The sequence below is a fragment of the Impatiens glandulifera genome, chromosome 3 (genome assembly GCF_907164915.1).
Source record: "Impatiens glandulifera chromosome 3, dImpGla2.1, whole genome shotgun sequence".
Taxonomy (NCBI): Eukaryota; Viridiplantae; Streptophyta; class Magnoliopsida; order Ericales; family Balsaminaceae; genus Impatiens; species Impatiens glandulifera.
The window spans coordinates 54,314,012-54,340,333 of NC_061864.1; the positions used below are offsets into that span (position 1 = coordinate 54,314,012).

The 26,322-nt window shown below is 32.0% G+C and overlaps 1 protein-coding gene and 3 non-coding genes across 5 annotated transcripts; 1 reads left to right on the top strand and 3 right to left on the bottom strand.

Annotated features, from left to right (window-relative positions):
- Positions 1-8,580: 8,580 nt before the first annotated feature.
- On the bottom strand, positions 8,581-8,678 carry LOC124933180. The gene has a single exon (XR_007098890.1). It is a non-coding gene; the product is annotated as a small nucleolar RNA R64/Z200 family (small nucleolar RNA).
- A 281-nt stretch (positions 8,679-8,959) lies between these two features.
- On the bottom strand, positions 8,960-9,034 carry LOC124933137. The gene has a single exon (XR_007098848.1). It is a non-coding gene; the product is annotated as a small nucleolar RNA SNORD18 (small nucleolar RNA).
- A 53-nt stretch (positions 9,035-9,087) lies between these two features.
- LOC124933168 lies at positions 9,088-9,170 on the bottom strand. Its single transcript, XR_007098879.1, has one exon. It is a non-coding gene; the product is annotated as a small nucleolar RNA Z199 (small nucleolar RNA).
- Positions 9,171-23,337: 14,167 nt separating this feature from the next.
- Positions 23,338-25,758, top strand: LOC124932171 (flavonol synthase/flavanone 3-hydroxylase-like). Of its 2 annotated transcripts, none has more exons than XM_047472787.1 (3): positions 23,338-23,788; positions 24,627-24,957; positions 25,711-25,758. In XM_047472787.1, exons 1-3 carry the CDS (start codon positions 23,352-23,354, stop codon positions 25,741-25,743), a joined length of 801 nt encoding a protein of 266 aa, XP_047328743.1. In that variant the 5' UTR covers positions 23,338-23,351; the 3' UTR covers positions 25,744-25,758. The 2 variants fall into 2 exon arrangements, with proteins under 2 accessions (XP_047328743.1, XP_047328742.1); XM_047472786.1 differs by lacking the exon at positions 25,711-25,758 and adding an exon at positions 25,042-25,296.
- The last annotated feature ends 564 nt before the right edge of the window (positions 25,759-26,322 follow it).

Below are 26,322 nucleotides of genomic sequence, written 5' to 3' on the forward strand. Positions count from 1 at the left end.
CCACTTGATCTTCCACCGCGTTCACCACCACTGGCATGTCCACCTTGATCAACATTGGATAGCCTACTCCGGCCACCACCACTTCGACCTCCACGCTCACCACCGCTTCGACCTACACCTCTCTTGGTTGGCCTAGGATTGTCATCAGTGTTTGGAGATCGCTTGGATCTTGTGCCGGTTGACACACCATCGTTTCTTATACTTAACTCACCTTGATCTGGTCGAGGTTGAGCACATTCAGCATTGGCCTTTGCGTCCTCCTTTGCTTGAAACTTCCTTGCAATGGAGTCAGGAAACTCTTGTTGTTCATTGTCATTTCTACTCAAACATCCCTGAATTTCCACCATCTGATTCTTCACTAGACAAAATTCTTCTAAGGTCTCCTTGTGACGTTCATCATTCAATTGCCTTTCAATGTCCAGTAATTCAGTTTGACGGCTAAAGAGTTGTTTTTCAAACTTTGAGAAGTTTAGATTTGCGACATGACTCTCATATGTGTTCTTCTTCAAAGTGTTGTCCAATTCAGTAAGGACCTTGATAATATTGCTAAAGCCCTCTCTTTCTTCTTCCTTCGAGTTCATGGCCTGTGTCATGTTCTTCTGAATCGATGAGAGCATAGACCTCATAGATTTTAACATCTTGTTTCCTCCAGCAGAAGATTCTTCATGTGATGAAATCTCTTCCGACTCTGCTGTCATGCTCTGAATTGGCTCAAAGTTAGTGTGAATCTGCAATGATTTCTCCGGTTGATTCATTTCGGCTTTCCTAGCAGCTTCATCTCGCTCTGTCTCTTCAATTTCTTCTTTAGCTCTCTGAAATCTCTCATACAGATTTCTAGTGTAGTGAAGAGGAATGTTGATATTTTCATGAACATTTCCCACAATGGTGTCGGGAAATAGACGGGGCTTCTTATATGTAGTATTTTGATCCTGTTCCTCCTCAGATGAGGAACTCCCTTCTTCAACATTCTTTTCTTTGGAGGGTTCCCCCTCAGACCTGACAGTTTCTGGCTGAGTAACCTCGGCAACTTTCTCTTGAACAACCTCTGTTCTTGCAATAGGGGTTATCATCTCATTTTCTTCAATAGGAGCTTGAATAGCCTCCTTAATCACATCTTCTATAAGAACTTCTTCTTCATTTATCTCAAGAGCTTGTTCAGGCTCTTGGACAATCACTTCTTCTTCTTCTTTATTCGGAATCTATTGAATAGGTTGATCTAGAATGCGTCTCTCTTCGGCAGAAAGATTCCCGAATTTGATCAAGAGAGCAGCATCTAGCTCATCAGCATCATTCTCAGCGTTTGGAATATCCATAGCTTCATCATCATTGAGAGGTTCTGCGCCAGAGCAATCGGCGCCATAAATGTGTCGAGAAGCTACAGAGACGTAACTGTCCAAGATATCGTTTAGCTTCTTCAAAACCTTAATTTCCACTTCAGATCCTTTCTCAGCAGGATTGAAGTTAGCCTTTCTGGCTTCGAAGATTGGGAAAAGAGCTTTTTCATACAGACAAGCTTCCACTAAATCTTTTCTCTTAAGAGCCTCAGCAACCTCTGAAGTTCTTGCCCATTTCAGAACTTTCTTTTTGTTTGCCACCCGCTTCTTCCATTCTTTCGTTATAGCAGAGTTTGACAAAGATTCATTATACTTGGATGACAGTCTCTCCATGGACCAAGATTCATAAATCTCCAGTTTCTCAGCTGTAATAACTTTAACTTGCTCTAAAATGAGGTCAACAATCCTTGTTGCCTCCGATACCTTTTCAGGAGCTTGAGTTGCAATTTTCTTGCCTTTTCCAACAACCTCTACGGGTTTTGGAGTAGGTCTCGGTTCACCGATCACGATTCCACCTGTCTGTCTTCTGGAACGCATTAGTTCAAACGTAGATTGAGGTTTCTTATAGAGCTCAGCAGGAAGCTCCATACGAACAACTTTCTCAGCTACCAATGAATCTTTAGGAACTGGAACGGAAACTTCTCATTCAGCAGACTGACTAGCAACAAGGGTAAGAGCAGCACCTTGATCTAGTTGAGATGACTCTGTAGCACCGACAGCTACTAGATCAGTTTGAACAACAGGAGACTCAATCCTGTCAACAGTTTCATCATTTGGACCGGCTGACTCAACATCAGGCCCTTCAGCACATTCCCTTAAGGAAGAAAATATAGATTCAGCTTGTTCCACTACGGGAACATTAAACTTAGGCACAGCGGCCAAAGATTTGGAAGACTTTACCTTTACAGATTTAGATGCGTGGGGCGCCTTCGTCTTCTTCTCCTTTAAGACATGGGATCTCGAATGTTTCCTCAAAATGGTTGAGGGAGTGGATAATGAGGACATCGGAGTTGCAGCAAGTACGCCTAGACCTTGCCTTAACCTTGAATCGACAGATTTAGAGTCCTTCTTGTTTGGACTCTTCAGACTGGAGGAACTGACCTCTGACTCATTCACCGTTTTCGTTCTCTTTGCCCCTGTTGACATAACAGAAGTAGAAGGCTTGGATCGGGTAGAAGGCTTTCCACCGGTTTGGTAACTAGAAGCACCAGATGCAAATTCAAGGTTGTTCTTCAACCTCATTAGTGTGTTAGCCACTATAAGGGCAGTATATACTCTTGGAGAGTTGATCTGCACAGGTTCACCAACAGGAACCCCCAAATGCTTCAATAGATGACTCAGTTGAGCCGCAAACGTTATGCTTTCCTTGTTCGTCTGACAGATAGAAAAGCACAAGTTTTGGAAAAGGGTATGAACCCAGTTTACCTGGATTCCCTTTGAAATAGCACACATATAGTCAAAACGGTCTTGACTATAGAGATGTAAAGAGCCAGATTGCCCTTGTAGTGCCTTTGCCACCACGTCGTTCAGTAGAATGAAATGCGGTTTGAACGTCTTCTTGAGTCCATTTACATGGATTATCGAACCATCGGCAGAAAAGGTTCTCTTCATCTCCTCCATGATTTCTGAAGAAAGAATAAGGTCGAATAAGTGCCCCTCCGTTGAAAGTTTAAAGAACTCCGCATAAACTGCTTCATCGAATGAGAACTCCATTCCGTTGACGGTTGCTACAATGGATTCACCCACCATAGTTGTCGTTTTGAAGAACTCGCGAACTTCGTTTTCGTAGAATATGAACGGTCCGCCTAGATACTTTCTTAATCCAGAATATTCTAGGGTTTGGAACATCTCCACCACCTCCGGTTGATCGAACGTGTATACAGATAGAAAGTCCACATGCAAAGTACAGTGACCCAGAGTGATTTTCTTCACCATTTTCAAACGAATATGAAACGACACAAGATTTTAGAGAGATTTAGTGAGAGAAATGCAAAGAGAGCTAGGGTTCTTAAGGATTTCGAGGGATTGAAAGCTTTCAAACTCATGCACTAATATCCTTATATAGACAGAAGAGGGAAACACAGAATAACCGTCTCTTCTTAAGGGTATGGCCCATTAATAAGTGTTAGACGTCCTTTTTTAAGAAGTCATTATTAAAAATGAGGGTATATCAGTCATTTTCTCTAAACTTTAGAGACACGTGTCTTCATGTTAATAAGAGATGACTGTTTGATATTTTGAGCGGGAAAAGTAAATAACTCTCAATCGTGGGACAGCTGTTCTTGATTAGTCTAATCGGCACGTAGTTAGACGTTTTTCTTACTCCAAAAATCTATATAACAAAACATCTATTAGACGGATGAGTCTATTAGACTCATACGTCTAATTCCGTGTTATAAAAATCCGTCTAATGTCTATTAGACGTGTACATCTAATTCCGCATAAACACCACGTGTTAGACGTGTGTTTGATTAGACGTGAGCATCCTCTTGCTCGTGACGTAAAAACGTCTAACGTCTATTAGACGTGTCCGTCTAATTGCATAGATATAACACCTCAACATGTAGACTTAGATGAATGGATTTTGAGCAAAATACGTCTAAGTACACACTGTTTCTTTTAGACACCCTTGTCTAATTAGATCGATTAAGGATATTCGTCTGGAGAGTATCTTTACTTCCAAAGTAATTTTCCTTCTCAGTATGTATATGGACATAAGAATGTAGTAAATAATTTTTGTGGTCCAAAGACCAAAAATATTTTTAACAAATAAAAACAATGAAAAAACATTTATTCTTCTAGAATGGCAAATGCCATTGTTGATCTTCCAGGCTGTGTACTCAGAAGAGTACTCTTCTAGCTTCCTTCCTACAATCCTCCTACATCACCTACAAAAAAAACTATTTACACATTTTGGTACCCATACTTAATTGGGTCCTCGATCAATTAGTCCCTTAGGAATCCATATCTGAGTTATTCTGATTGACTTCTCATTTTGTGTTGTGATTAATGCATAAGATTTTGACTTAGCAGATGACTTCCTGCTAGCCACTGATTCTTTAACTTTTGAAGAATATTTTTTTTTAAAACTCCTTGACTTAGAGTCAGGTTTTAGATTGCCAGACTTGATAGCTGCTTCTAGCTTATTCTTAAGCCAATTGAGTGAGTCTGTCCCAGACCTCTTTGGCAGTATCGCATTCGATAATGTAGTTGAACATACTGTCATCGAGAGATCTGCACAGAACATCAAGAGCCAAGTTTCACAGTATGAATTCAGTAAATAAGATGATTGAGTAGTTTCTCTCTCTGCAAAATCAGATTGCTTGTTTGTTGTCTAAGGCAAATTCGTAAGACCGATTGTCCGTTGTCCTTTAGATTTGTTAAATACTGAGCAGGAACTAACGATCGAATATTTTAGAATGATACGTGACACTCTTCCATGGGAAAGCCTCCATTGTACACAGCAGGTTCTGAGCACAAAGATCGTAGTCATACATCACTGGTAGTGCGTCGAATATTCCATCAAGGATGTACCTGTAAAACAAGTAATGTGAGGAAAATTCTCTTACGTGGCATTCCTTGGTTGGTTGCATATAGTTGTTGTACTAATCTTCACTAGAAAGTGGAGCAGGAGTATGGTACAGCTATAGCATGTGGGTAGGAGAAATGCTAGCTTCAAACATACTGCTTAAACAAAGCATTAGACGTATTTTAGTTAGACGGATTGTAAAATCAGTCTAATGAAATCACACATCTCCTTTTAATAATAGCGTCTATTAGACCGCCTGGTCTAATAGAATTAGACTTACGTCTAATTATAATAATCATTAGACTGCACGTCTAACTCCACTGAGTTAGACTGTACGTCTAATTCCGGTTCTACCTCAGACTTGTCTGAAGGAGTTAGACGCACGTCTAACTTTCATTAATTAGACTACACGTCTAATTATCCAATAAACATTAGACTGCATGTCTAACTCCACTGAGTTAGACTGCACGTCTAATTCCGGTTCTATCTCAGACTTATCTGAAAGAGTTAGACGCACGTCTAACTTTCATTAATTAGACTACACGTCTAATTATCTAATAACCATTAGACTGCACGTCTAACTCCACTGAGTTAGACTGCACGTCTAATTCCGGTTCTACCTCTGACTTGTCTGAAGTTGTTAGATGCACGTCTAACTTTCATTAATTACACTACACGTCTAATTTTCCAAATAACCATTAGACTGCACGTCTAACTCCACTGAGTTAGACTGCACGTCTAATTCCGGTTCTACCTCAGAGTTGTCTGAAGGAGTTAGACGCACGTCTAACTTTTATTAATTAGACTACACGTCTAATTATCCAATAACCATTAGACGCGCGTCTAACTTTCATTAATTAGACTACACGTCTAATTCCGAACAAATTAGACTATCCGTCTAATTGTAAATATATTAGACTACACGTCTAACTCTGGTGAGTTAGACTGTACGTCTAATTCCGAACATCTATTAGACCATCCGTCTAATTACAAGTCAATTAGATTACACGTCTAACTCCGTTGAGTTAGACGGTACGTCTAATTTCGAACACATTAGACTTACGTCTAATTCCGTGTATTAATTAGACTTACGTCTAATTCTTTACATTCATTAGACTACACGTCTAACTCCGATGAGTTAAACTGTACGTCTAATTCTATGAATTCATTAGACTACACGTCTAACTCCGATGAGTTAGACTGTACGTCTAATTCTATGCATTGAATGCCAAAATCGGTCTAATGACCCTTATTAGAGCCAAGTCTTATGAAATATTGTTTCAATACACCTGCATCAAAACTCATAAGTCATTTCATCATCAAAATCTCAGTTGTTAAATTATTTCAACACTTAGTCAAAATAATTTGACCCAACACAACCTAATCTTGGTTCGACCTTGGTTACATCAGGCTAAGGTTTTGGCCTCTACCCTACATCAGAAAATATGGTTGACGCCTAATGGTAAACTCATCACCATAAGAGGTGATAACTACGTCACAAATGTTATCGGTTCAACTCACTCCACTAAACTTGAGATTGAGTTAAGTGACTTCGATATCTGTCATATATTTAGGCAAGGCCATGATTCATCTGACACTCCTGATTTTACTCCATATAGTGTTATCTCCATGTGTCTAGTGCAGAAAATGGGATATTTCTCAAGAACGGGTATATGACCAAACGCTACTAGCATGACTTCTTTTCATTGGTCTTATTATGACTTAGACAACTTCGATATCGATATCAGTTATACTCCGACAAGGTATGAAGAATTTAAGAAAGGTAAAATATCTAAGTAATATATACTTATTCCTTCAACCCTAAATGTACAATTTGTGCGACTAGGGGATATCACACTATGTTTTGATTTCTCCAAACCATTCTTCAATCAAGTTTTACAAACCCGCTCTCTAGGTTTCAAAATCTTTTTAGATTGTTCTTTTAATCATAATTAATTTGTTAACATTATTAAGAAAATGACTGTTTATTAGCACGCAACTCTAGAAAAGCTGGTTAGATACGATCTCTCTATAACGGAGAAATACTTGAATAATGAAGGCTCTTGTAAGATAAACTCCACAAACCTACTAGCAACTAGTAAAACATCTGAAATCAACCTTAGAGTTGATAACAACATCATATCCCTTTTGGACTATGAAATAGTGTATGATGTTGTAATAAATAAAGAAGTCTGTAAAGACAATCCTGATGGGATGTCTTCGTCTTTTTGTAATAAAGCGTCCAATAAAATAGCATAGTACAATTTCAAATATATGTCAGATGATAATGATGTTTCTTTTCAATTTGATATTAATTTCGAAATAAAAAACTTTTTGTAATATGAGGACGAAATCATTTCCGCTGCTTAAACAACGATTGAGATACAACTCAATACGGCTGATGATCCTCAAATTATATTAATTGGACAAAGCGTGAGTGAGAACGAATGTCATGAAATAGTAGAATTATTAAAAGCCAACAAAGACGTTTTCGCATGGTCTTATAAAGATATGCCTGGAGTAGATCATGCTATCGTTCGACATCAAATTCCCCTCTATCCAGAGGCCAAGCCCATCAAACATAAGTTAAGACGAATAAAAATAGTTGTTGCCAAGATTAAAGAGGAAATTTATAATCAATTGAAAACAAAAATTCTTCGAAACTATGGACTATCCCACATGGATAGCCAATGTGATTACTGTCTTAAAGAAAAGACGAAAGGATGCTCGTGCGTGTAGACTACCACGATCTGAACAAAGTCAGTCCTAAAGATAACTTTCATTTATCTCGCATTACATTATGGTCAATCACGGCAGTGGAAATCAATTGTTGTCTTTCATGGATGAATTTTTAGGATATAACCAAATCTTGATTGCTGAAGAAGACAAAGAGAAACCAACTTTATCACAGAGGTACACACATTTTACTTTGGAGTCAATGCCCTTCGGTCTCAAAATTGTCGAGACTACTTACCAAAGAGTAGTCAATATGATCTTGCATTCATTGATCCACAAGGAAGTGGAAGTCTACATTGACGACATAACGTGAAATCTAAAGATCGCCAGAGTCATATGCCCAACTTAAACAAATTTTTGCAGACTAGCTTCGATTAAATCCAAATAAGTGTGCTTTTGGATTCATCGTCGGTAAAAATGTTAGGATTCCTCATTATCTAACGTGGAATAGAGATCGATCTCTCCAAAATCGAGGCAATTACGGTTATATTTGCGCCTCAAAATGAGAGAAATCTGAGGCTTTCCCGACAAAATCTAGTACATTAGTCGATTTGTTAGTAAACTGACTCTCACTTGTGATCCTCTTTTCAAGCTACTGAAAAATGATCAAAAATTCCAATGGGATGAAACTTGTCAACAAATTTTTGACAATCAAAGTCTATCTAGAGTCACTACAGTTCTTCATGCCACCAAGGATCAGAGTTCTACGGTTCTTCATGCCACCAAGGCCCGGAGTTCTTCTAATTCTCTGTCTATAAGTCACCACCGGTTCTTAGATATTTAGTTTAATAAGTGTTTTTAATATAAAAATTTTATAAGATACAAGAATATAACAACATTATTTCAATACTCCTTGAATTGCATTATTTATGGTGTCAAATACAAACTTCTTCATCATCCAAAATGAGAACAGACGTAGAAATTGTTAGTAACATCAAGCCTAAAAAGTAAAAATGTATATCAAAGAAATTCAAATTAAAAAATCTGCTCAGAAAACTGAATTTTCATTCTCATTGATTTTTTTACAAATCTCTGAAGTCTGAAATGTGAATATAATTCGTAATTCATCACTGCAGAAGCCAAATAAAGATTAAATTAAAACTACTATAAACAAAATAATTAATAAATAAAGTTTGACTCTCATTCATGAAGATTATCCGGTCATGTAATAATCGGAATAGCGTATATTACCCCCAATAAAGAAGGGCAAGCAATCATTGAACCAAAAATGATAGTTAAAAGAATCACAGCCAAAGAGAACATCTAAAAGTTAATATTCAAAATAAGAATTTATGAATACAAGTCAATGAATTATGAAAATCAGATCATATAAGAAAATCAAATCAAAGAAAAAAGAATGGAGATCAGAGATTGGAATAGGATTTTCTGTCACGGTGAATCAGAAACACGGACCAATGAATACTCATCATATCTCGAATTCAAATAAAAATAAATTGAGATAAAAAATTGTTTTCTCAAGTAAATTCGAACCATCAGAGATTTAAATATAAGGTGAATCATGGAAATATTCCATCATATTGTTGCAGTTTTGTTTCCTCATCAGCTGGTTCGAAATTGACAAGAAAACAAGCAGATTGAAGAAATTAAGAAAACCTACATTTACTTGAAGAACATGGATTCGAATAGACGAAAAGAAGGCATTAGATACGAGGGAAGAACGAAAACGATTCATTGTAATTGAGATAAAACCTAACTTAAGGATATACGATGGACCGACTTTGGATGAATAAGAATTATGAAGCGGGTTGCTTAAATAGAACATGAAACCCTAATTTAAGCCTGGGTTGCCTAAGGCCTTCTATTCTATGGGCTCAAAATCATATTTGACCCAACAAACATAAATAAAATCTTGATATTTTATTAAATAATTATATTTTATAATACTGTGTCATGATTTATTTATGGATTATCTTAAATAAGAAATATATTATTTTTATTAAATAAACTAGGAGTACATATGGATAAAAATATTTAAACAATAAAATAATATGTATTTCATTTTTAAAAAATTTAATAAATCACGGATAAAATATTAAAATAAAAATAAAACATTTTCATTCTACATTTTACTCACTTGGTAAAATAATTTATCTTTTTATATATTTCATCATATTTTTTCTGAATTAAACCTCTAAACTCGTGACCTTACACTTTCACTTTGGTCAATCAAATATTTGATTCATATTTTTTTTAACAAATTTCAATTGATATCGGTCTATTAACCCTCAACAAACTACATTCAATGAAACTTAGTTAAAGGTTTGTACTTGTTTTGTTGTATTACAAGTTCAAAACATACATATAACATTTTTATTTTATTTTTAAGTATTTTAAGTTTATGGGCGAGTCAACTTACAATACGATACAAATATTCATTTACTCTCACATATATATCTAAATTAACCACAGATCTCGACCCGGCAATCCGGACACTTTGAAATTAAGCATCATATTATATTTTATATATATATATATATATATATATTAAGATAACAATTGAACTTGCTTTGGGAGAAGTCAAAACAGTAGGAGAGTTACCAACAAGTAGTGACACTTCTTTCTCTTTGACATATTAGCAATAGAGAAATGATTGAGAGGGAGAATTTTAGAGGAAATTACGTGACGTTGATTGACTAAAAAATAACAATTTTTTTCTCTCTTCTAATCCTAAATCCTAAATTTTAGAGAACCAAACGAAGCAAATAAGAACCCAAGAATCAGAAACTTTCCTTCTAATCCTAAATCCTAAATTTTACTGTTGGTTTCTTAATATATGAAACCCTAAATCTTAGAGAATGAGATTCTCGTCATTGTCGTTGTTCTTACACCTCAAATCTAGGTCGCTCAGTATCTCAATTTATATTCTTTCGATCTAGATCGGTCAATATCCAGGTTGATATTCACTCTGAATCTTAAATGAAATGAAGATAGGCTTCCGCCTCCTATAAGTTTATTCTAGGGCCACCTTCCGCCTTTTCTCTATAACAAGTGCGTTTCAGTTTAATATTTAGTCCTTATCTCAAATTATTAATGGTAGCTTTGGATGTTATGAACTCTTTTATCTGAATATGGATTGTAAATGTCAATGGAGGTGAATAAGACGGAAGCTCTAAAACCTAATGCCTATAAGCTTATTCTAGGTTCACCTCCCGCCCTTTCTCCGTCGCATGTGCGTTCTTTTCAATACTTAGTCTTATGTTTATGGTAATATGTCAACATTTATGTGACAATATTATATATTATTTATGTTTATTGATATGTAAGGTCAAACTTTTTGCAAAATTTGTTTGTATAAGTGTAGTTTGAGTTAATTTATATCAATCATGAAAGTTCTATTATATCAATCATGTAAAATAAGTTTATATCATTTTTATGGAGAAACAATACATTGATTGAATTGAAGATCTGAAAACTATGACGTAGGAAACAAATGACAATTCAAGTGGGTTGCAATTGTTGTGTGATTCGTCATCCTCCAAAAGTGTTAATATAACACAATTGGGAATATTTTTTTCATCTGAAGAAGAAGTTCGTGCTTTTTATCGGTCATATGCCCAAGATATTGGTTTTGGTATTAAAAAGCAGAGTTCTAAAAAAGGAGATGACGGACACCCGAAGTATTTATGTTTTGGATTCGTCAAAGAAGGTAAACTTGTTTCTAGAGGAAATAATGCTTTTAATCATAGACTTTCTAGTAAAACGAGTTGCAAATCAAAGATTAATATTACAGTTAAGAATGATGGATTATTTTAAATTACAAGTATGCAACTTGAACATAATCATGTATTAAGTCCAACAAAGTCACGACATTTCAGATGTTACAAATGTTAGATTCTCAAACAAAGAGAAAATTAGAGTTGAATGATCAAGATGGAATTACTTTGAGTAAAAATTTTAAATCATTTGTTGTTGAAGCTGGTGGCTTTGAAAATTTGTCGTTTGATGAGAGAAAATTTTGGAACTATGTGGTTGTGGCACGACGACTAAGACATGGGAATGGTGACGCAGAAGCTCTAAATAATTACTTTTGTCGTATGTAAAGTAGGAATGAAAATTTCTTTTATATGATTGATGTAGATGACATTGGTCGTATAAAAATATATTTTAGGCTGATGGAAGATGTAGAGCTGCGTATGAGTATTTTTATGATGTTGTTACATTTGATACTATTTATTTGACTAATTCTTATGATATGTCGTTTGCTCCGTTTGTTGGAGTAAATCACCATGGTGAGTCTGTGATGTTTGGTTGTGGTTTGATTTCTAAAGAAGATTTTGAAACTTTTATCTGGTTATTTAAAACTTGGTTGACATGCATGGGAGGCCGAGCTCCACAAAGTATTATTACTGATTAATGCAAAGCCATGGAAATTGCAATTGGTGAAGTATTTCCAAATTCTCATCATCATTTATGTCTTTGGCATATCACAAAAAAATTACAGTCAAATTTAGTAGTTATGCTACTTACAAATTAATAAAGAAGAACTTGAAAAATATTGTGTATAATTCATTGACAACTGAAGAATGTGATAGTAAGTGGAAGAGATTTATTGATGAATTTAATTTGGAGGAAAATGATTGGTTGAATTCTTTGTATAAGATTCTTCATAAGTGGTTGCCTGCTTTTATGAAAGATAAATTTGGGCTGGGATATCAACTAGTCGAAGAAGTGAAAGTATGAATTCATTTTTTGATGATTATGTGCATTCGAAGACAACATTTAAAAAATTTGTTGAACAATATGATAGTGCCATGAAAAGTAAGATTGAAAAGGAAACTAATTCAGACTTAACGTCTTTTAATTATTATTTTTCAACCATTAATGTTCATCCAATTGAGAAGCAGTTTCAAGTTGTGTACACAAATAAGATCTTTAAGATGTTCCAGAATGAAATGAGAGGCTTTATGTTGTAACACTTCATTAGTGAAGCAAGATGGCTCAACTTATGTATTTAATGTGGTAGAAAAGGTATTTGGGAAAGATGAAAATAATAAAATAGACATTACCTTTTAGGTATACTATAGTGAGTCACAATGTGAGATGAAGTGCTTGTGTCATCTCTTTGAGTTTCCAGGAATTTTGTGCAGGCATTTGATTTCTGTTTTGTTCCAATTAGATGTCCATACAATTCTTGGAAAGTATATTTTACATCAATGGAGGAAAAACATCAAGCGTAGCTATCAAGGAATGACCAATATTTATGATGACTCATGTTGTAATAAGGAAGAAAGACAAAGAAAAAACAATATTCAACTATTGTTACATTAAGTCTTAGATCTTGGGTCAAAAGATGATAAGAGTTACTTCGTTGTGACACAAACATTGGAAGAATTAAAAAAGAGGCTAATGGATAATAACCTTATTTTATCATTGGGTGTTGATCAAAGTTAGAATATAGCACATATGGAGTCAATGGTTGGGAAGAAGAAATTATATAGTCCATTGAAAGTAAGGTCTCGTGGACGTCCACCAATAAAAAGAAAACAGTCAAAAGTTGAGAGATTGTAAAAAAAGAAGCGACATAATCTTGAAAAAGGGTAAGATGTAAAATGTATCCAAAATATATTTCAGCCACAATAGTCAACAACACTGTCTACCCAATAATCACCAATATATGTATCAACAATAAAGATTTTGAAATGTTTACAACACTTATTCATAAATATTTTCTATTTAAACTTCATAAAAAGTTTTTAAATATCTAACTTACCTAATTTTGTGACAGATGGCAGCCCCACATCAAGCGATACGAAGGTTTTTATCTACATCATTCATCACATCAGACAATGCAAGCTGGAAGTTCTTATTTACAATATTCACAATGAACTGAAACTGCTGCAATAGCTAAACAAGGTTTATTCTCTCAATCAACAAACAATTTTAAAGTTAATTAGCTGATTTCACAAATCACTCATCTATACTAATAAAGAAATACATGAACAAATAACAATATCATTTGCCAAGATCATGTTACAAGTAACAAAACCTCGAAGTGCAATACTGGGAAATATTCCCAAGAATGACGTGTATAGGAACATACAATAATACCCGAAAGCATCTTAAGTTCCCAGAGTCTTGATTGTTAGAATTGATTCTGCAATCTATTTTTGAGTTTTGATGTGTTAATTGCAATGTCACAGTAGTGATGTGTGACTACGCTACGCACTTAAGGTTTGTCGAACTAGGTTACCATTCAACCTTTTCTTAAATATGTATTTTATAGTTTTTAAGCTTCAATTTTAATGTATTATTTTCATTGATGGGATTGACACCAAATATGGATGTCTGAAAGTTTATAGTATAAATGCAACCTATAGTTGCTTCATATAAATAATGTTTATAATTTTAAGACTGACTTTGTTGAGCATATTCTTTAGATAACATTAAATTTTGATATGTAAACTTGCTTCATGTTGTAGATAGCAATAGTTGGCCTACCAAATGTTGGAACTTCAAGTCTTTTGAACGCTTGTAGAAAAGTATGTGATTCTCATATGGCTTTTAGAGTATTTTGTTGTATTGATATGATATATTGGTATTTTTTGTAATTGAAATATGCTTGTGGTTTTCTTCTCATAAGTCATTACTTCTAAAGCATTTTTTTATTATCCATGAGGTAAAACTAACAATTAACTTTTAAAAGCTCTAGATTATAACTTAATGAATGATCTATCGTTCTATGATATTTGACCTGATACTTGTAGGGTTATTTATGAGTGGTGCTTGAGGAAATGTTTGTTGTGGTTAAAAGAATTATATAATAGTAATAGTGGATGCTGTTGGATCAAGATGTGTGGGATTATTCATTCAAAGAAATGAAAGTCTAAGTGATTTAAAGAAAGAACTTGGTTGTCATCTCTCCTAATTTCTATGTCTGTTAATTCAAGTTAAGAAATGCTGGATAGAAAGTGTAAGGGTAGTAGCTGTGTGATAAGATTATACTTTTGTCTATCTATGTGTGAGAGGTATTTTGAGAAGTTTTGCAACTTCGTAATTGTATAATATAATTTTGACCTCTCCGAAATTCAAAAAATGATGAAAAAAGCACAATTTCTAGACCTTACATGATGAAATATAATAGTTTGTTATTGTTCCATTGTTATAATATATTTAATATTGATGGTATGATGCATGTAAAATACAATATTTGAAGTATTTTTATTTTAACTTGTAAAGCTACATTTTAGAATGGGTTCAATTCAAATTAAGGTTGATTTTTTACAAAATTCTATGATGAATTGGAGTGTATATTTTTTTTCAATATTCTGTGTAATTTCTTTATTCTCTCTTAAATATTATCTAACAATCAATTTGTTATAAAAACAATTCACCAAGACTATACTGAATCTTATATGTATTTCTAACCATTAGGAGATAGTTGATCTCATACTCAAACCTAAGACTTCAATATATGAATTCCAATTCAAGACCTGTATTTAAATTATAGAACTCTACAAAGATATAAGTCATAACCATAAATAAATAATAAAATTATAAGCTATTAATTGTGCTATTTTAGACACAAAATGAATGAAAAGTATTACAATAAAAAGACTGACTTTGTTGAGAATATTCTTTAGATAACAACAACTTAACATGAAGAAGAAAGAATTGAAATCAAGGATTGAATCATATAATCTCTTTTTTAAGAGTAAGATAATCATATCATTCTTTTTGTTTATTCTTCTTCTTATTCCCATCCAAAGTGTTTTATTATATTAGCTACACGATCATCATCATCATGAGAGCTTTAAGCTCCATATTTAGGTGCTTTCAGAGCATAACTGTCACTTCATGTATAACATCTTTAAACTATTTGAAAAAAACTTTCCTTCCCCATCTTTGCCAATCAATTACAACATTTTGCCACTAACTAAATAATACCACATAGTGGTGCTTGTTAATAAATACACGTAATATGTCAAATATCAGCTCAACCCATAATAATTTATTTCTTCCTACTAAAATATTGAAAATTTTACTTAATGTTACTTCTAAGGTTTCATTCTCTCATTTTATAGCTTTGAGAAAGATGTAATAATCGAAACAGATCATAATCGTTGTTTTTGAGAATAGAGAAAATATTATCTTCATCCACTACAATTCCATAACTCATCATAAGTGATAGATGCAAACATAAACTGATTTCTGAACCAGGTTCACCTATATTTTTCAATAAGCTTCCAACTAGTATATTCATATTTTCCATGTCCCTATTTTGTGTTGGGTTAGAAATTACAGTTAATCTCATCTCCTAGAAAAAAATGGCAATAAAAAGTCCCTTTGCTCCGCACTAAAATACTTTGAACTTTTTGTCATTCTATAATAATGTATTAATTTGAATCCTTTGATCCACATCCCATATCTATAGTAAATGAAGAAATTTCATTATCAATTTGACGAAAGAAAAAACATTTAAGTTGTTTCTTGTGAGAGTGACAAAGAATGAACAGTTTTGAACGTGTATCGTAACCTCGGAGATAAAGTTCTCTACATTAACATTTGGATGTGGGATCCAATCGTACAAATCATCGAAAACGATCGGGTGTTGTTACGAAAATGCATATTACCATAAACATAAAAGGAAAGGAATATAATAAAATCCAAGAGTACAATGCATAATTGAGATCTATACTACATATTGAAAGGTTTGTACAGGCGACGAAGAAAGGGCGAAAGATGGCACTAGAATAAGCTAATCGACCTAGATTGAAGGAATATAAACCGGGATACTGAGCGACCTATATCGGAGGAATATAAATCGGGATACTGAGCTAGATCTGAGATGCAAGAATAACGACAATGACGACGAGTATCTTATTCCCCAAGATTTAGATTTTCATTATGGAATAAATAAACAGTAAATTTGATGGAAAGTTGTTGGTTTATTTTTTTCTTTGGTTCGGTTCTTTCTTTTCTTCTTTATTTATTATTATTATTAATTTAATTAAACTGAAGAGTGAGTAGATGAGTCATCTGCTGAGGTGTATGGCCACCTAGACTGCCATATCATTCCCTCATTTTTTCCCTTATTATTTTACCTCCCCTTATTAACGCTCTTATCCTTTTTCTAGCCAATGATGTGGTGACATGTAGGGGTGAGCATAATTTGGGTTTACCCAAACCCAACCCTAACCCAAACCCAAAATATTAATTTGGGTTGGTTAATATGGGTTGGGTTGAATATGGGTTGGGTTGAGTATGAGTTGTTGGGTTAGGGGGTTACCCAAATTACCCAAATTATATAAATTTAATTTATTTCTCTATTATTAATCAAATATAAACTAATCATCTTCCAACTTAAAATCGAACACGTTTTTGACATGTTTAACACATTTTTCATACGTTTAACACGTTTTCCACACGTTTAACACGTTTTTAATATTGTTAACACGTTTTCACACTTACAACACATTTTTCACACGTTTAACACGTTTTTGACATGTTTAACACGTTTTTCACGTTTTTGACATGTTTAACACGTTTTCACACTAATAACACGTTTTTCACGTTTTTGACATGTTTAATACGTTTATCGCGTTTTTGACAAGTTTAACACATTTTTTTTTACGTTTTTGGCACGTTTAACACATTTTTAATATACATAATATGTTATTGATAAGTTTAACACGTTTTTCACGTTTTTGGCACGTTTAATATGTTTTGATATTTTAACACGTTTTTGATATGTTTAACACGTTTTCACACGTTTAACACGTTTTTCATACGTTTAACATGTTTTTCATGTTTTTGTCATGTTTAACACGTTTTTGATATATTTGACAGATTTTTTTCACATTTTTAGCACGTTTAACACGTTTTTGACATGTTCAACACGTTTAACACGTTTTGGCTCATTTAACACATTTTTAGTTAATTTAACAAGTTTTGGTACGTTTTCACGTTTTGACATTTTAACACGTTTAACATATTTTTTACATGTTTAATATGTTTTTTTGCACGTTAACATATTTTGATAAGTTTTAACACGTTTTTCACGTTTTTGGCACGTTTAACACGTTTTTCATGTTTTGACACGTCAAATATGTGAAAAACATATTAAACATGTTAAAATGTTAGAAACATGTTAAACGTGTCAAAACGTGTTAAACATGTCAAAATGTGCAAAAAACGTGGAAAACGTGTCAAAACGTGTTAAACGTGCTAAAAATGTGAAACACATGTGAAAACGTGTTCAACATGTCAAAATATGAAAAACATGTTAAATGTGCCAAAAACGTGGAAAACATGTGAAAACGTGTTCAACATGTCAAAATATGAAAAACATGTTAAATGTGTTAAAACGTGTTAAAACGTGCCAAAAACGTGGAAAATATGTCAAAATGTGTTAAATGTGTTGTAATCGTGAAAAATGTGTTAAACGTGTTAAACATATCAAAATATGAAAACAGTGTTCAGTGTGTCAAAATGTGTTAAACGTGCCAAAAACATGTTAAACATGTCAAAATATGTTAAACGTGTCAAAAACGTGTTAAACGTGTCAAAAACGTATTAAACGTGTCGAAAACGTGAAAAACGTGTCAAAAACAAGTTAAACGTCACATGTCAAAAATGTAGAAAACGTGTGAAACGTGTCAAAACGTGTTAAACGTGCCAAAAACGTGATAAATATGTGAAAATGTGTTCAACATGTCAAAAATATGAAAAACATGTTAAACATGTCAAAACGTGCCAAAAACGTGAAAATGTGTCATAATCGTGAAAAACGTGTCAAACGTGTCAAAAACATGTTAAACATGTCAAAACATGAAAATAATATCCAACGTGTCAAAATGTGTTAAACATGCCAAAAACATGTTAAACGTGTCAAAACGTGTTAAACATGTGAAAAACGTATTAAACGTGTCAAAAGCGTGAAAAACATATCAAAAACGTGTTAAACGTATGAAAACGTATTAAACGTGTCGAAAACGTGAAAAATGTGTCAAAACGTGTTAAACGTGCTAAAAACGTGAAAAATATGTGAAAACATGTTCAACGTGTCAAAAATATGAAAAATATGTTAAATATGTCAAAACGTGCCCGAAAATGTGAAAAACGTGTCAAAATGTGTTAAATGTGTCATAATCGTGAAAAACGTGTTAAATATGTTAAAAACATGTTAAACATGCCAAAAATATGAAAAACGTGTTCAACGTGTCAAAATGTGTTAAACGTACCAAAAACGTGTTAAACGTGTGAAAAACGTATTAAACATGTCAAAAACGTGAAAAACGTGTTAAACATTTTAAAACGTGTCAAAACATGAAAAATATGGAAAACGTGTTAAACATTTCAAAAACGTGTTAAACGAATAAAAATGTGTTAAATGAATCAAATACATGTTAAATAAAAAAATAAAAATAAAATAATTTGGGTTATCCAACCCATACTCAACCCAACCCATACCTAACTCATATTAGTAAATAATATGGGTTGAATTATGGGTTGGGTAAATTTAATTTGGGTTGAATATGGGTTGGGTTTACCCGTTTGCTCACACCTAGTGACATGTCATTTCTCCCTATTCTTTCTCCTAAAATCCTTTCCTATCACTCCACCTAACAATAATCCTATTTTTGCTTTTTAATATATAAAAAAAGAATAATTCAGAAATGATAAGTATTTGAATAATTTATTTACTTATTAATAAAAGCTCCCTTATATCCGAAAACAAACTTATTCAAAACATTCTCGTTAGTTACAACATGACCAACAATAGAAAAATAATAAATTAGAGTACAAAATTTATTACAAAATAGAAATAACTATTTATATAATAATTCAATTCATTTATAATAACGTTTAAAAACAAAATAATATATTTTTATCGTTTTTTCGTAATGTTACAATTCAATTATTTTGTTGTTTGATCATAAACTCTAACGAGATTGTTATATTCATTCTCACGTATCAAATTAATCATTAATTTTTGTCGTTTTCTTTAAACACAATGATTCAACTATTTGACGTTTTTTCATAAATTTGGGTTATTACTCCCTCAAAACAAGTTATATTAATGTATTTTATAAAAAAAAATTTACCTAGTTTAATTGTTCCTATAGTGAGATTCACTTTTTACTTAGTTAGTGAAATTAAGTAGGATAACCTTTTTTAATAAAAATTTAAAAGAAAACAATAAATTAGTTAAATTCATATTAGTTACGTCCAAACCCTTCTATCTTAAATAATATATCTTAAATAATATGACTTAAATTTGAAAGTTAGAAGAATTTGAAAATTCAAATACTCTGTATACATTAAAATATTTTTTTGTCGATTTGTAACATTTTTCGGCAACAAATAATTTATTAATGTTAATTTTTAAAAACTATATTTGACATTATAAATAAATAACTCATAATTGTAAAAACTGCATCAATTATTCCAATCTGGAAAATATACACTAGTAAAAATCTGTAAAATATACACTAGTAAAAATGTTAGATATTTATGTTAGATAAAATATACAAAAACTGTAGGTATTTATGTTAGATAAAATCTGGAAAATATACACTAGTAAAAATGTAATTTATGCCGACAGATATATATTTGTCGGTAAAAGTTCCGACAGGAAGAAACCTTTCGTTAATAAGATTTTTTTAATAAATAAGAGCTAGCATGACACCTCCACAGCCATGACCTCCCGCTTAAACTTATAGCGCTTCCAGATGAAATCGAACTCGTTAATAAAAAAAATCTAATAGGTTTCTAAAACTTTTGTTAATAAGAATTTTTACCGAGAGACCTCATTCCAAAACACGAAAATAATTATAAGTGTTGGATGAGGTCAATAGCAAGAGATTTATATGAATCTCTCGTTATTGACTTCATCCCAAAACACACGAAAATAATTCTAAGCATTGAATGAGGTCAAAAACGAGAGAATTGTAAACCTCTCGGTTAGAACCTTTATAATTTATATTGAAACCCTTTCTTCCCTTATTACCCGATTGCGCCTCCCTCTCTTCTCCTGAGCTCTCTACAAGCGATTGACGACCGACGATGCACCGACGCCGATCTCCTCTCACCATCGACGCCAACCGACCGGCGTCAATCTCCTCTCGCCGTCGCCTCTTCGAGCTCCTCGCGCCGCTGCTTCATGTCGTCGTTTCCTCCTCTTCAACGTCGCTGCTGTAAGGCTAGTTTAGTATATTATAGTTAGATTTATCTTAGATTTATGTTATAATTTTTTAGCATTTAGCTTAGATTTTCAATCAGATTGATTAATTAGTGTTTGATTTTGATTTTGAATCTGATTGTTTCATTTATGATGATTCTAGGGTTTGATTTAATTTGTTGAATATGTTTGACTTGTTGAGTATAGAATTTTGATTTTGAATCTGATTGCTTTATTTATGATGATTCTAAGGTTTGATTTAATTTGATGGATCTATTTGATTTGTTAAGTATAATTAAGATATCAGTGGTATTGTTTGACTTGATTAATTATGGTATTATACTGGATTAAATAGGGTATACTAATGATATGTGTTTGCAGGTTGGATTGTGGTCGCGGGGATACTTGGATGAGTTTACGTAAACTCAAAAAAAACTAAAAAAGTCATTTTAGAACCTACTTGCACAAGCATGATAAATCTTGGTCTTTCGGTATTTTCATTTGGGTAATATTAAGAGATTTTCAAATAATTTATTTCCCTCCTCTACTTTAGCAAAAACATGTGATATATATATATATATATATATATATATATATATATATATATATATATATATATATATATATATATATATATATATATATATATATATATATCAAAAGTAGAAGAAGGAAATAAATGAATAAAATGATCACTAATTAATTAAACCTCAATTACATTACTTGTATGAATACAAAACAAATGGTGTTCGGTTGGGGTTCTGGAACATTGTTTACCCCTATCTACAACAAAATCTTAAATTAAACTTGTCTAGGTAAACAATAAAAACCCATTTGAAAAATAAGATATTAACATATTTGGATATTTAGTGTAATATATTGAGATTATTTGAAAATGAATATTTTATTACAATTACAACGTAAAAAATAGAAATATTATTATTTTTATTTGGTATAAAATATATGATTTCATTAGATAATCTTTTTTTAAGTGGAATTATTGTTTAGATCAAACTAAATATAAAGAATTAATCAATTTTTGTAGACATTTATTTTGAATTTTGACAAAAATGAAAAAAAAAAATATTGACCCATGTTGCTATTTTTCTGCCTATAAGCTTTTTTAGGGGTAAAATGAATAAATTTAGTAAATTTTAATCAATTAATATTTAATTAAAATTAAATTTATTCAAGACTCAAATCATATTATTTGTTATTTTCATTTGAACTAAATTTATTGTGTCCTTTATTTTATTTATGTTTTTGTTACTATTATACACATTATCTAGTAATATAGGTAAAATTAAAAAACAAAAAATTGTAGTACATTTCCTTACAAATCCAAAAATTAGATTATTTTTTTTTAATAAAGGAAAACTAATATAATCCTCTACAATTATGATTCCGCTTAAACTCAAATCACTTTCACTAAAAAAAAAAAATAAATAAATAAAAAAAAATAAAATAAAATAAAATTAGATTATTATTTATTCAATTTCATAAGGAGATAAAATATATTATTGTTTAGACCGAGATAAAATATATTTATTTAAGAATTTTGAATAATTTTTATTCCATTCAAACTAAATTCAATCCTATTTAAAAACAAATTTAAACTTCACCCAACCAAAATCAAAACGAAATAACTTACTCTGAATTACTAATTCCAATTTTTTAATTTGATTCCAATTTTGAACTATCTTACTTTCTTTTCATAGTATCATATTTGATTGAAATATAGTCTCATGTTACTTTGAATTAATAACATGAATTAAATCAAGTTGACACAAATAATATTTTATGAGGATTGGATTGTCATAAAGAAAGTTTGATATACATAATATCTTACTAGTATTGTAATCATAAAGGATTCTTATTATTATAATTCTAAACTTTATTCAAATAATCATTTTTATTTGGTTTAACTAGTATGGTTTGTGATGGTATCTCGATCCTCAAACACTAATAAACAAAATTAAATATATATATATAACACCTTTAATATATTTATAATCTAATTTTTTAAGTATTTCTTTATAATAATATAATTTTTCAATATATTACAATATATTATATTAAAAAAATTGTTTATATAATTTTTTATCATTTATTTGTATTATTTTAAAAAATATGATATAAACCGTGTTTTGCGGAAATTCTTGAAAACCGAATAGGAACAATAATAAAAAAAAATAACTCTGAAATTGAGTAACAATAGTAATAAACATAGGGCGAGTCTTTAATTCCTTATATTGAGTTTATTTTCTTGTCGTTTTTAAATGGTAACAACTAACAACATATAAAATCTAGTAATAATTTTGTACTCTATAAAATATTAGTTTTCTCTTGTTTCATCGAGTTGTCCCTTTTTAAATCTGAATCAAATAATAAATCCATTCTACCACCATTTATAATGTTTTATTATTATTATATTTTTAGCTCTCACTAAAATGTTGATTCAGAGTCGCCAAAAGTTATCAAAACACAAACATATAAAACATTTAATGTCCAGATTCAATGCACTTATAATAATAATAATCCTCTCTAGCTTCTCTATTTCTACATCTAGAGATCATTGAAATTTAAAGAAGAAAAACTAAAAAACAGAGCCATGGGAGAAGTAGTTGATCCATCATTCATTCAATCAATCGAACACAGACCAAACCTCGCCCCAATCGAAGCCCAAGGCATACCCATCATCGATCTCTCTCCGGCGAATTCTCCGACCGAAGCTCTTGTGGCGGCGATCGGCGAAGCGAGTGAAAAGTGGGGATTTTTTCAGGTGATAAACCACGGTGTACCGGCGGAAACACGCAGAAAGCTTGAATGGGCATCGAGGGAATTCTTCAATCTATCGAAAGAGGAGAAATTGAAGGTGAAAAGAGACGAATTGAATCCTCAGGGGTATTACGATGCAGAGTTAACAAAGAATGTTAGAGATTGGAAAGAAGTGTTTGATTTCACTACCAAGGAACCAACCATCATCCCTAATGATTCTAATTTCATTCATCTTGTCAATCGTTGGCCTCAACAACCTCCCAATTTCAGGTATATATTAAAAACAAATATTAAGCAAATAAATAGAATCAAATATATATGTGCTTTTAGAATGTATGTTTCTTTTTTATCCCAATTCATTTTAAGATGTACTAGGTGTCGAACTACTCTTACTACTTGAGTCACAGAGTAGTATATAGTTGATCTAAGAATGAGTTGAATTGAAATGGTCAATGATACCCATCATATTTTAAAGTTAAAACTAAAAAAGTAATCATTGAATGCAATGCATAAATGGTTTGTTTTGGTTAGTTTGTGTCTCAAAAAGGTGAAGAGGACCCTTATATATTTTTTTTACATAATATGGGTGTTGACGGTATTTGTAGTTTTCTGTAGAGCATTACATTGGGTTATGTCAAAAACTATTTGTGTGTTAGGAAACATTAATTGATGTTGCTATATTTGAGTTATATCCTTATTATTTTCTGATGAATAATTTGATATTTGAGTTATATCCTTATTATTTTCTGATGAATAATTTGATTAGAGAGTGATTGTAAAACTTTCAACCATCTTAAACGTTCATTGCGAATCTTTCACAATGTTACTATCTTGAGATTATACGAGGTTTGATCTAAGAAATCGATATATCAGTCGGAAATCTTCTTGCCCTTTTGAATGATTTACGTCTCGTTGATTTTTATTAATTTATTTAATTTCTCTTCACCATTATTATTATTCTGCTTTTGTGTTTAAACTACTATTAATATTATAATATCATTCCATAGAACATTAAAAAAAAATTAATCATTGAAACTATTTAATGTTGTATTCTTTTCAATGTAATTAATGTTGTATGTTGTTTATATATCTTAATATGTACTTCAAGGAAAATATTTGAAGAATATGCAGAAGAAGTAGAGAAGTTAGCCTATAAACTATTGGAGCTAATTAGTTTGAGCTTGGGTTTGGCAAAAGATAGATTGAATGAATTCTTTAGCGAGAAACAGACAAGCTATATCAGGTTGAACCACTACCCTCCTTGTCCATTTCCCGACCAAGCTCTTGGCATAGGTCGACACAAGGATAGTGGAGCATTGACCATCCTTGCTCAAGATGAGGTCCAAGGATTGGAAGTCAAACGTAAGACCGACGGTGAGTGGATCCGTGTGAAGTCTGATGTGGATGCTTACATTATCAACATTGGTGATGTTCTTCAAGTAAGTAAATACAAATAAGAATGTAAGAATAAATTTAAATGGGTGTGTCTCCGCTTAGAATTTGATTATAATTTGATTCATGAGGTTTGGAGCAACCACAAATACGAGAGTGTTGAACACAGGGTGACGGTAAACACGGAGAAGGAGAGGTTCTCAATGCCGTTTTTCTTCCATCCGGGACACCATGTAATGGTGGAACCACTAGATGAGATGATATCGGAAGAAAATCCTCCAAAGTACAAAACATATAATTGGGGAAAGTTCTTTATTACTCGAAAGAGGAGTAACTTCATTAAGCTTAATGTTGATAACATTCAAATTTCTCAATTTAAAATTTAGGTGCATAAACAAAGTTGAATTAAGTATATAATTCTCAACTATCTTATTTAAGTTTTTGAATTCTTAGTTTATTTCAAATCTTTAAACAGTTAATTAACTATTCTTAACAACACTTGGTATTTAATTAACTATTATAAACAATATATTTAACTATTATAAGTTAAAGATTAATATTCATCAATTATTTCTTCACTTCCCTAATCTTGTAAGAATAACTTGAATCTCAAATTTTAAAATTGTTTGACTTCAAGTGTTTTTGATAAATATATATGCATTTTGTAAATTAGAAACAAATATACAATAATATCAATATACTTTGTTCATTAATGAAATATCAAATTTCGTGTTATATGCATTGCATATCAATATACTTTCTTCATTAATGAAATATAATCTGTGTTATATGCATTGCAGTTTTGTTGTCTAAATGAATGCACGTATTGTTGAGGTGTTCCTTGTCATTGCGAGCAAGTTTTAATTCCGGGTAAACGGGTCAGGGTTTTCTTTTATGTAAACGGGTTAGAGTATAAATACTTCTTTTGGGTATTTTTCTCATTACACAGTAAGGTTGAGAGAGAGTGAATTACAAATCTAGAGTTTTCTGGTTTCCTTCTTCTTCTTGTTCTTTGGCTGATCCAGAGAGAAAGATTGGGGGAGCTTTTGATTGTGGAGTAATCCAATCATTCTTAGTGTAACCACTTCTTTCATTTGAGAGCAGAGCATGGAAGTTTCTACTATTGATATTTCTTTGATTTAGTGAAACTTATTCCTCCCGTGGACGTAGGTCGATTTTGACCGAAACACGTATATTGCGTTGTTATTTCTTTGTGCTATTTCATTTCTTGGTAATCTGTTTGTCGTCATAGACGATTTGGAAACCGATTTATTACAGATTTGATTTTTAAGAAAATTCGTAGTTTTATTGTTGCAAAACCCAACAGTGGTATCAGAGCAGTATTGATTGATTATCTATTTTAACATTGGAGCAGAGTGCTCTGCTGGTTACTTGACGAAATTCAAAGAGGA